This window comes from Plodia interpunctella, chromosome 14, assembly GCF_027563975.2.
Source record: "Plodia interpunctella isolate USDA-ARS_2022_Savannah chromosome 14, ilPloInte3.2, whole genome shotgun sequence".
NCBI classification, from domain to species: domain Eukaryota; kingdom Metazoa; phylum Arthropoda; class Insecta; order Lepidoptera; family Pyralidae; genus Plodia; species Plodia interpunctella.
This window is the reverse complement of record NC_071307.1, coordinates 8612839-8625578: the sequence shown is the minus strand read 5'-3', so window position 1 is coordinate 8625578 and position 12740 is coordinate 8612839. Positions and strand designations below refer to the sequence as shown.

The following is a 12740-nucleotide window of genomic DNA, read 5'->3' as shown; positions in this document are numbered from 1 at the left end:
CGCCCTAGAATATCCATTACATATCTCCCGGTGAATGTCAAACTTATAACACCCCTCTTTTTGCGTCGGGGTTTAAAAATCTTTACTTTAGTGATAATAAATAAGTAGTAAATAACCCATGTAGATAAAATTTTTCAAGATATGAAACATATAAAATTTATTTATTACAGCTATTTGTCAATATTGGGGCATTTGGACATTGCACTTTCATTTCCTTGTTTCATAATATAGAATAGTGCCAAAATCATAGCTTTATTGTTTTCCAATACCACGACAAGGAAACGTGCCATTCTCTCAGAGAAATAGCTTTCTTTGTTGTACATACATTCGATATTAAGTTTGAGATTACCTTATTGTTCGCGCGGCATATGCATGGGCGAGGTGACTCACATTGTAACGCCACGCATTATGACCTCTTTAGTCATATCGCGTGCGCGCTGGCACGATTTTTAATTTTTTCAGTCTAAATTCAAAATTTTAAATTATTGTTCCACTTGATATTTTGAAATCACATTTTGACTCATTCATTACCATTACGATATCGGCACACAATAAAATATCTTAAATTATTTATAGACCCTTGAAGGGTCTGTATTTTACTTATTAATTATATTATTATACAACTGTCTGCCTTTGCCTATTCCTACTCCAACCCTACCTGAGATTACCCTACCACCTAACAATGGCGCCCAACGTGGGGCCATCTCGTGCCGCCGAACTGCAGTGCATGCATTGTTGTGTTCTGGTAGGTACTAATAACTACATAGTATAAAACAAAGTTGCTTTCCGCTTCTGTTTGTTTTCAAGCTTTCTTCTTTTAAACCACCCAACGAATTTTGATGCAGTATTCACTGTTATTTAGAGAATTTATTCCAAAAGGATGTGCGTGTTTATATAGCTAACAGACAAACTTCAAGAGATTTCTTTCTCTTTTGCATACGTGTAGTTCGAAGTATGGAGAAGAACATAGGGTACATTTCATCCCGGAAATTTAACGAAATAATATATATAAGCGAAGCCGCCGGCTAAAGTTAGTATTCTATAACTTTTATTAGAGCTTATTGACAAAATGTATTTTGTTCGAAAACGAAAATAAGTACTTATTTCAACGTAGGACCATAGAAACGTAAAAAGTCACGTCCAGTGACAGATAATCGCGATATAATCGATTTCAAAACAGCATCGATATTATCGATACCGCAACTCGATTACGCTCCGGTGGTTGCGTGGACACGGGCCGCGGTATCGAAATAAACAGAGTTATAAATAAAAACAAAGAATATATTTTTGAATTAAACCTTTTTATAAGCTTTTATATAACATGCAATGTATGTAAGCACGATGTTCGGGTTTCCACTCGAGATTTCCCCACAAGATTCCTCTTGTAACACAATTTTGAAGCTCTCAAATCTTTAAAAGATTGCTGAAATTTTGTAAGCACGTTTAATTTGGATGACAATGCATTATTACGATAAGCAATGATGGTTTATGGTGTATTCAGGAACAGCTCCCGACGAGGGAACTCTATGACGGTTTACTGTAAGGACATGATTATTATTTAATGCAATAAAATCTCTCTGACAACAATAAAAACAACAATAATGCCGTTTTGGACAGATGTCCATTTTTGTAAAAAAAAAAAAAACTTTTAAAAATTCAAATTTAAACTATCTAGTCCCGCTAGTCCATTATTTCATATTAGCGACTTGCTCCGGTTTCGCACGGGTGCAATATTATGCATGTTATATGTACATATACATACAAACCTTCCTCTTAAATCACTATATATAAAAAACTCGTATCTATGCATACATAAGATCTAAGCATACATAGGGAGGGACAGACAGCGGGAAGCGACTTGTTTTATGCTTTATGTAGTGATTAAGACTCGTATTGTAAAAATGAAAGTGTGTTTGTATGTCATTGGTTCACGTTAAGACAGAGTATATTGGAATGAGGTGATTTTGGTGTGGAGATAGGCTGGTGACGGTGACATAGTCACATTTTTGGTGCGGGCGAAGCCGCGTTTGGTAGATTAAATTATATTTCTGGAGAATCAAATGAGACTGACTTCTTTTTATGTTTTTTTTATTATAGAAGTATTATCGTCCGGGGAAATAAAATGAGACCCAATTAAACTTTAAGGAACGCTTCTTCAAGAAGTGTACAATATTTTATTTGTTCCGGCTAAAAGTTTTATATAAGGATTATGATATTTGAAGGTATAATAAAGATTTCCTTTGTGCAAATGTTTGTTAACGAAAATTTTATTAGAAATTTTATGTTTGTAGTTTTATTATTATCTTAATTATTCTTAACATATTATAAAACAAAGTCCGCTGCCGCGTCTGTCTGTCTGTTCGCGATAAACTCAAAAACTACAGCACGGATTTTCATGTGGCTTTCATCAATAGATAGTGTGTTTCCTGAGGAAGGTTTAAGTGTATAATTTAATATGTTTTTGCCCGAAGGAAGCTTCAAACATGTAATAATTAGGTACACTATTTTATTATTTGGATTCATTCCATATAACAAATTTACGACCTCGGTGGCACAGTGGTAAAGTGCTTGCCTCTGAATCTAAGGGTCCCGAGTTCGATCCCCGGTCAGGTCATGATGATCTTTTTCTGATTGGCCCGGGTCTTGGATGTTTATCTATATATGTATTTGTTATAAAATATAGTATCAGATACATACAGACACATAGGGAAACCCTAAGGGGACCCTAAGTGCCAAAAAGAAAAAAAAGGGGCTTGTATGACAGTAGGCAAATATGATGCGTGTTAAAAACCGTTGTGATCATACTTTGATGTACTGTGTGTGTTTGAGTACAAAATAATACTAAATGTTTCTATGAATGACATTGATCAATTATGGGAATAATTATGGGTACCATTATGGGAATGAAACATGGAATTAGTACGACTTAATAAATCCATGGAATGAAATTATACATTTCAGTTTATTATACAGGCAACTATACTTATCTAATAGGGGCTGTAAATTCGATTTCAGATTTGGTCCGGGGGTGTTTGCCATCCCTGTTCCGAATCTTCGTATAATAAAATTTTAATAAGATATCGAATGCATTTGAATATCTGTTTTTAGATGAACGATTTATTTTTAACCGTGGATTCTGAGTGGAACAGTATCTTTTAATCTGTTTTGGTTTTATTCCATACTAGCTGCGGCTTCGGGTTTTGTTCCCGTGGGAATTTCGGTGTAAAAAGTACCCTATGTGTTATTCCACGTTATATTCCAACCGTGTACCAAATTTTGCAATAATCCGTCTAGACGATTTTTACATCGGTACACACATACGTCCTCATAAACTCAAACTTTCGCTACTCAAATTAGTAATTAGTCGCATTTATAATATTAATATTAGAAATAACACATGGGTACTTTTTACACCGAAATTCCCAGAAGAGCGAAGCGCCGGGGTGCAGCTAGTAATCCATAAATTGCGAAAATTGTAAAGCAGTATTTTTTGAAGAATACCAAGCACACCTGATCCCGCATATCAGCGAGTTTTTTTATGTGCAATTTACGAACTTTTCTTCTTAACTTCAGGTAGTTTCTGAAGTGGGATTTCCCCAGAGGAAATTCCGATAGACTGTCAAAATGATAAGTCGTGTTGTTACGACGGTAGCCGGGGAAAAAATGGAAAGTTTTTTACTGAATTTAGATTAAAATTGCCAGTTCAATATTCTTACTCTTAAAAATCTCCTCTGCCGCGTCTGTCTGGCTTCGCCATAATCTTAAAAGCGTTTACCGCACGGATTTTCATGCGGTTTTCATCAATAGATAGTGTGGTTCCCGAGGAAGGTTTAGATGTATATATTTGTTATGTATATGGTGTGTTTATATATTTATTATGTTTTTACCCGAACGGATCAGGGTCGGGCCGTTAGCCATATGTATATATTTTTTTTATTAGATTGATTTGGCCCTACAGATTAGTATGGCTTCATTCTTGTAGAAATTTCGAAATGCTAGTCTTCTTGTTCTCGTCTGGGCATTTTCCCGGTAACTTCCTCAGCCGAAGTGCGTCGTAGCCCAGGCATCCGCTAAGTGGGTGGAATAGGGGTTATAATTTTGTATGAAACTTTGTCATTTTTCAATTGAGACACATGAAATTTTATATACTACATTAATTGGATTTAAAAAATTTCCCTATGGGGTTGAAATAGGGGTTTATTTATTGCTACCATATATTAGGCTATTAATAAAAGGTTATAAATCACTAAACGTATGGGTGTAAAAGCATTGTTTTGATTTATTAGGGTCGCCATAAGTTACCTGAGTTACTGGATTAATGCCCTTAAGTTATTTATGATATAGTCAAGTTAGTTTAATGGGTAGTTATAACCTATTAGTGTTTTTTTTCACATAACCATATAATATACACATAGTGCATACGTAGGTACATACTTCCAAAAGAAATTTTTAAGAGATGACTAGAGGTCTAAGTATGTTTCGGTTAATTATTCGTAGTCATTTTATATATTTACTATCGTTTTACCTCTATGTACTCAATAAAATCATATGATACTAATTGTATTAGAATTTTAAACATGTTATAAGGTTCTTCAAATCAAGAATTTAAAATGTCGAATAATATTTTTTCGTATAGGGGAAATTACGAACTTTATGGCTAGATTAATGTTGGATTGTTGATTGGAAATATTCAGATTAGTAGTTTTTTTTTTATATTTCTGAATATAATATATGGAATCATTTAATTCACTTAAACTTTCCTAAATTTCTCATCTCTCATCGTCTATCAGGAGATTCTTCTATATTTTGAAATGTACCTACCAATGAGATTTTATAAATATGTTTTCGCCATTTCTGTTTTGATCCGTCGACGGACGTAAACGCAACGGACGACAGAGCGCAACGAAGCAGTGGACGTTTACCGAGACGATCTATAAATTTATAGATTTACAGTGCTTAAATGTATATTGCTGTACGTATGTATCCAGTTTGTAGAACTTAGTCCAAACAAAACACGTAGTTGTTTGGTTCCCAGACGGATCTCCTGGGAGGATGCGTGTCAGAATACTGTCGTGTGTTTCAGTTGAAATTTACACCAGTCTAGGCTAAACTTTGTTAGGTTCTAGCAAACTTTACGTATTCACAAATTTCCCCAATGAAAAGACTGAAATCAAATAGGTTCCAATAGGTGCATATACTTAGAAATAATTATTTATTACTAGCTGAGACATTTTTGTAACAAATCCATACTAATATTATAAAGAGAAAAGATTTGTATTTTTGTCTGTGACGGATAAACTAGAAAACTATTCGACCGATTTCGATGAAATTTGGCACAGACACAGACGAAACATCCAGGAGTGACATAGCTTTTTTTTTTTTAGAAAAGTTTGCCCCACCATAGGAAATAACGCGGGCAAAAGATAGTATTATCCGTAAATATTTTTCGTATTTGTTAACCAATATTATCATTATCCGTTTTCTCATTTCATTGCTCCCGTGTGTGCAGCACAGAGCCCCGACACGTACATATATACTATAATTACTGTTGGGATGTTTGTGTCGTGTCAGGTATTTGTTAACACTACTGAGGTAGACACAGGGAGGCCCGGTCCCTTGGGATGGTGCCAGCTAATATTCTTGTTATTGCCTTGTTTAGTTCATATATAGTAATGCAACTGGGAGAAGGAGAGGCGTGAGAGAGAGATAACTCTATTACAGGATGAATCGAATCTAGTAGTTCTTATTGTGGTAAATAAATATGTACTCTTAATAAAAAAATATAGTTAAATAAAACCCACATTTGTTACTTAGCGTCTTTGAAGAAAAGTTTTGGAAGTGGGCAGTAGACATACTTTTGAGTAAATTTTTGACGTCAATGTGATGTAGGAATATCATCATAAGAAACCATAAAGAATTTGAATTCTTTAAAATAGAGTATTTAAAAAAGTAATTCAGTCGTGACTTGTGACTTGACAGAAATACCGCCGTCTAATGATGTAGGTTTAAAATGAAAAGCAAAGTTTCAAAACACAGAACACTATATTTAATAGTCTAGAAACAACATCCAAAGTGGCCTAGTGGAATTAACAATGCTAAAGTTAAAACTTCGTTATTTATTTTAACACATTGTTCGTAGAAAGAAAAAATACATAAATGGATTAAATTTAACTTATAGTCATTTAAAATTAAGAAACTTAATCTGATATGTGGAAAGGTTTCATTAAAGTATAAAATTAATTTTAAATTGAAATATAAGTAAGTAGGTACTATTTCTTTTAATATAAATATTATAATAACTTTTACTCAATAATTAAAGCTAACATTGAATTTAAAGCTTGATTACTTATATAATAAACCTTTTTTTAAATAATTTACCAAACTAAATATTTTGATAATGATTTATTTTCAATTCATTCAGGACGTAATCATATTTTTTTATTTTATGTGACATATGATGTTAAAATTGAAAGCTGAACCAGCCAAAGTCAATCGCATTAATACATCTACCCTTTTATTAATAACAAAATCTTTATGTATATAGGCCTGTAATAGATTCTTCGTTTTGTCCCGTTCTTTAAATACTAAATACTGAAAGAGATGGATACAAAATAACGTATTACTAATCTAGGCCATATAAAAGTTTTTTTATTGAGGGTTTTTCTTCATCAGTAAGTGTTTAAAACATGTAACAAGGTATTTCATATACACCAACTAAAAACCTAAATTGTACGCAAAAATTATGATTTCCATTTCAAAAGCCAACTTTAAAGAAAATATATATCTAACAGCTTATGCTATCAAAGAATTAAGCAACATTCATTCACAAATTGTAAAAAATCTAAACACTAACATTGCATTGGCCACGGAACTACCTAGCCAATGGACCTCCGTAATTTAGTATTGTCCACAATTGTGCATTTTAAATTACATTTTACGTATGTAAACATATCACAAAGGAAATTTTGCGGTAGTTTTTAACCACACAAATAAAGTTTTAGTATTAATCTCCATTACAATCTATAGAAGCCTCATTTTTTTAAAGTAAATTAAAACATTGGTCCTACACAAAAAACGTTGGAGCATTTTAAATATTTTATATACGTCAATTTTACGCTACGGTTATAGAAAAACATCAAGTAGGTATTTTATTTAATTATGTATATGAAAACACTCATTTGTCTACTTAATATGCTTTTTTTTTTACAATTTAGCATTACGTTGTAAATACTTAGTTAAATAATTCCATCCCATGTCGAATGATATTTTTTATTTAATGGATTCTGAGCGTATAATTGCCTTTCTAATTTTCGATAATCTAAACTTTACACACTTCATTTTTATTTTTACATTATCACAGGCTTACGCTCTAACCCTGGGGGTTTTTACATTGCACCCTTGTTTCACTGATACCTTAAGTAAGAAGTCCGTAAACGATTTCACGAACTAAGTTCCACTCCCACTATTTCAATACACTTAAATCTTAAGAGTTCAATAATGCTTTCGACATCGCGTAGTCACTCGTAGTTCGAATATTATCGACAATTTATTTTAATTTCGAAATCACTTTTAAAGTACTGCAGCGAAAATTTGTTTTATTCTTCAAAACTGAAACAGCAATAATATTTTCTCATTAGGAGTCTCGCAAGGAGCGATTCTAGGCCCATCTCGTTTTATTCCAAATTTTTGGTTAATAAAGGTGGTTTTGTGGAATCTTCTGGAATAATCTAGAAGGCGGTGGTCACCTAGCAGTCATGCGGCCACCGCGAAGGGTGGCCGGCCACGGATCACATGACGCAGCAGCTCTTCGCACGTCCTTTGAGCTCAGCTTTCAGGTCTCGTTTGCTTTTGCTGCGTCCCACTTGCTTCTAGGAAAGAGGTATGGGGTTATCGACATTTTTAATGGACTTATATGATTTAATGTATGTGATTATTTGGGTTAATATTCTATGATATGATTTAAATCTCAGTCACATGACAAATTGTACATAAAAAGTATTAAAATAACGAAAAAAACAATAGGTATTGACTTCAACAATTTTTTTTGTTAAATCCATCTAATGCATAGAACCATAAATAAAGTTGTATGAAATATTTTACCAGTAGGTAACTGTTACCAATTACAGAAGCGTTTGAGTTTTAGGCGATTAGTACAAGTCACTGTGGTCTCTTCATACTGCCTACCGTTTTTAATTATTTTAAAATATTTCAATGATATATTACCTGCTGCTTCATCTGCTGTTTGTTCAACTTGCCCAGGGCTGCCAGCGCGGCCACTTCGAAGGCGTCTTTGACCCCTTTGCTAGAGGCCCGGGCTGATGTTTCCACATATGTTGTCGCTCCCAGCTGCCTTGCTACTGATAAAGCCTGTAAGCAACATAAATGAACTTTTAACAAGCAAAAATTGAAAAAAAAACATAGAACCCGCAAGGATCCTTAGGCAGGCGGGTTATTCGAAAAAAAATGTTATTTCACCAAGTTTAATGGCGTTGCACAGTCGCCATATTAAATATAAATAATAAATAAGGACAAAACACACAGATTGAGCTAGCCCCAAAGTTTGAGGCTTGTGTTATTATTATATACTAACCCAACAATACTATATTTTATAACAAATACATACATAGATAAACATTCAAGACTCGGGCTAATCAGAAAAAGATCATTTTCCTCTCGGTTCAGAGGCAAGAATTTTACCACTGCGCCACCGAGGTCGTCGTAGTTCTATCGGATAGTTTCTAACAATTTCATATTTGTCGAAATACATTGAACTTATCGAATTATTCCGCTCCGTTGTTTCTTGCATTATATAATAATTCAAATTTAAATTACACCTAGATTTTTTAGTCATCATCTGTCAACAAAATATTTCCGAACCAATTAAAACTAATAAAGCAAGAGTGAATGGCCATAAACCACTGCAATATTACCCTACCAATTGAAAAGCCGGTCGTTTGAGTGCTCCAACCTCCAATTAATTTGAGTCTTATTTCATTAGGCTGTTCCTACACTATTAATACTGATAAAATGGAATGGGGATGAGAATTTTTTGAAATAAATATACTGGAAAAAAATAATTAACACTTACATTTTTACATGTAAGTGAGTTACCTTGTGTTTTAGGATAATTAGGATGATTACTAAATCGCAGTAATCGCAGCTAAAATATAATAAGATAATTATATTATTTACTCTAAACAATGAGATATACGCAATAGAAGATTATCGATTAAGAAGATTCGTAGAATTAATCGCGATGAAAGCAGTTTCAAAGTGAAACGTACGAATCGAAACATAGCTTTTTGTTAAATTGAAAATGTAACATAAAATAACTGCCAATTTCCAATCAATTCAAAAGCTATTCACAATTCTACTTCACAATATCAATTCTGCGAATTCAAATATTGTAGCGTATGCTGATAGCCACCTATGTATATTAGATACACACATATGTATATTAGATGGTTTATTGTCAAAATCAGCCCGAAAATGAATTTTCAGCCTACGATAGAAAATTGAAGCAAGCATTTATGACTGTTTATAGAAGTCAGCTCTTCCACTTTAATCACCTGTCAAAACAGTGTAAAAATGATTTTCAGTTGTAAAAATTGAACCAGCATTTAACACTGATTGTGGTTAGTAAAGCTAATAAGGATGCGAAAACATTGATGGATTCAAAGATTCTTTTACCGATGGATATAAAAGGAAACAAATGTTAATGATAGAAATTCATATTTAAAAACAAAGCCAATAATTTTTAATGATTTGATTGATGGAGACGATCAGAATTCTGTGAGGATAATATAATGTTATCAAACTCTTCGCTAATGACCTGGTGGGCCAGCCAATAGGACCAATCACAGCGTGAAGAATACATTTAAATTGGGAATATTTTGCACTCTATGATTGGCAGAAATGTGGGAGCTGTGATTGGCTAGATCTTGTGCTTGCTCGGCGCAGTCGTCGGTCGTCAACAACTGTAGTTTAGTGTATTACCTCTTCGCTGGTGACTGGGTGGGCTTTCAGTTTGGACAGCATGGTGAGGGTCTCCTTGTCATGTCTCAAGTCGGCCTTGCAGCCACACAGCAGTACTGGTACCGCACCGCCATGCGTGCGGACTTCCCTGTACCACTGGAGGCGAGATACGTGAATGAGGAAAATGATTTTGAAAAATTTCATTAAAATGCATATACTTGGTTTCAATCAGTTACTACAAAATAACAGCATATGGATATTCTTGGTTAAACGTAACGGAAAAAGTAGGTAATCATAAAATCAGTCCCATGTCCTATTTAAAGTTTCCCATGCATAATCAAATAAATCTTTTGTTTTGTTTTCCAATCAGTTATTACGAACACTAGTTATACCTACGACTTGTCAAGGATATATAAAGCTTGTGGACGCTTAGAGACCTGTGAATTCACTCTGGCGGAGGCCAAAGTAAATTATAATAATATTTCTCAGAATAAATGAAAATGCAATATACAAAAAGCTTTCACGTTGATTGCAAAAAATGTACTATTGAATTTCGCTGGCCATAAAATATTAAATCTAGTTTTTATTATTTAACCTCAATATGGTTTTAAAAATCAATCAACTGAACATTTTTTTCTAACGGGTCGGAAATTGTGTAATTGAATCGTTTTTAAATTTTGGAAGATAAAGTTAAATTTGTAAGGTATAAGATACTAGTGACTTGGACCCGGTTTCGCGCGATACACATTCGGGTATACATTGTCTAAATAAGTGAAAACTGTATCAAATTTGGTTTCAGCTTAGACAAAGACAGAAAGAAGCGACTTTGTTTTATACCATGTCATACTCTGGCTATAAACGACCCAAGCAGAAACCAAAAGGGGAGGCCTTTGCCCAACAGTGGGACACATTAAAGGGTATTTAAATATATATATCTACCTTGGCTGCGGCACTGTGTAAGGTTTCTGGCTCGGCTATGTTGAAGCACAGCATGAAGATCTTCGCGTCCTGATAGGCCAGGGGCCGCACTGTGTCGTACGATGTTGTGCCTGGTAACAATGAAAATTGTAATTAATTGTAATTTCAAATAAAAGAGGAAAAAAAACAACAAGTTACTCACAAGTGAAAAAATAGAATAAAAAATATTTCTTAAATTTTGTTTTTTTTTCTTAACTTAACAGTTACATGACTTTTTTATAGGATGGATAAATTATGAGATGTCCAATTTCTGTATTAACAGACAAGAAAAAAAAACTAAAAAAAAAACTGATTGAGTTATCGGTAATAAATAAAGAGCGTTATTGTTAATAAATAAATTTTGCATTGTTTTTCTAAAGCTTAAGAGCTTCAGAAAAATATTGCAAAATTTATTTATTAATGATAACTTATCGTACAGAATACACTTATAAGTAAATATAACAATAATAATATTCAGCACTGTCTTGCAATGAGACAAATAAAAAAAACAATAAAAATAAAGACATGCCGAAACCCGGGATTGAACCGGGGACCTTTAGATCTTCAGTCTAACGCTCTCCCAACTGAGCTATTTCGGCGATGAATGAGGTGGCGAAATTACCCGTTAGTTTACGTACGTTACGTAGTACAGTCGAGCCCCAAATGATAATCACAATGACGCATTGTTTGTGTTGAAAACAAGTATGATAACAGCATTGGAGTTTGCGAATTTCTTTTGCAAATAAATAATTTCACACTGAAGATGTTGAAACTAGAAGTTACTCAAATTATACGCCTGAGGACATTTTACTCAACGTTTATCCCACTCCCACGCCCACGTTTGACACTTTAGGAATAGTAACAGTGATTTACTAAGTATTTAATAGCGTATGAAATACCATAAATAACAAGTAGGTATCAGTATTAGTCATCTCACTCAGTTCAAAAGGGCGTAGGTTTACGAGTGGGTTAATTTAACACGTTCATTAAAATTAGGAAACTCTGAGACAAAATGGGACAGTCCTTCTGAGATGGGCTTAGGCCCGGGCAAAATTTTTCCATGCTTTCCGTTGTTCCATGTTGGACTGGGAGTGAAAAGAAAACATAGAAAATAAAACGGCTGGTTCTCCTTCAGCAAAGAAAATCTATGGAAAAGGAAGAGAAGAACCTCTATAAAGAATTCTTCTCATACTGTTATAGGCTAACAACCTGTCATTTCTGTCAATCATTTACAATTATTTCTCCATAGATGAATGTTAGATTTTCTCAATATTTGACTCTGTCTAACCTGTAAAGTATAAAGATACTGGGCATAAATCCTTGCCTGAGTCCTTGTTATTACGGATTTAGATAAAATACTTTTAATATACTAAGAGTATGTTTGTTTACGGAACCAGAAACCATGTAAGGTATATAGGCCCAGTTAGTCAGCTGATAAAAATCTAACGTTCATTTTGAACTATATTTGATAGCTAAGTGGAATATGTGATAATATGTTCGTTATCACTAGATCAAGGTTAAATTTTAAGTCATGAAAGACACGACGTGAATATTAATGCCACCTAAGATTAGCGTCAGGTACCTGGGCTGGCATAAGTCACGAATAATTTGGATTGGCGGATTACTCTGGAGGACACGAGATTCCTTAGAGAGACTCCATGATATGAGCCTAAGGCTCATTTGGATCAATGTTTAGTTTGTTTTACAAGAATATATCTGCGAGACATTTATATTTGACAGGCTTTATTTTAGCGGATTTATTTTTAATTTAGCATTATAATAAAGGTTTTTCCTTTTGAACACACTGA

At 33.7% G+C, this 12740-nt stretch overlaps 1 protein-coding gene and 1 non-coding gene across 4 annotated transcripts in view; both read right to left on the bottom strand.

Moving 5' to 3' along the window:
- Positions 1 to 6023: 6023 nt before the first annotated feature.
- Positions 6024 to 12740, bottom strand: part of LOC128675151 (rho-related GTP-binding protein RhoN-like) — a 101520-nt gene continuing 94803 nt past the window's right edge. For 2 of the 3 annotated variants that reach the window (XM_053754337.2, XM_053754336.2), the window contains 4 exons: positions 10915 to 11024; positions 9997 to 10131; positions 8224 to 8367; positions 6024 to 7868 (listed from right to left, as the gene is read on the bottom strand). In XM_053754337.2, coding sequence (XP_053610312.1) covers positions 7788 to 7868; positions 8224 to 8367; positions 9997 to 10131; positions 10915 to 11024 — 470 coding nt within the window. In that variant the 3' untranslated portion in view covers positions 6024 to 7787. The remainder of the gene's footprint in view (positions 7869 to 8223; positions 8368 to 9996; positions 10132 to 10914; positions 11025 to 12740) is intronic. The other variant, XM_053754338.2, reaches the window with a different exon arrangement.
- On the bottom strand, positions 11459 to 11531 carry TRNAF-GAA (transfer RNA phenylalanine (anticodon GAA)). The gene has a single exon. It is a non-coding gene; the product is annotated as a tRNA-Phe (tRNA).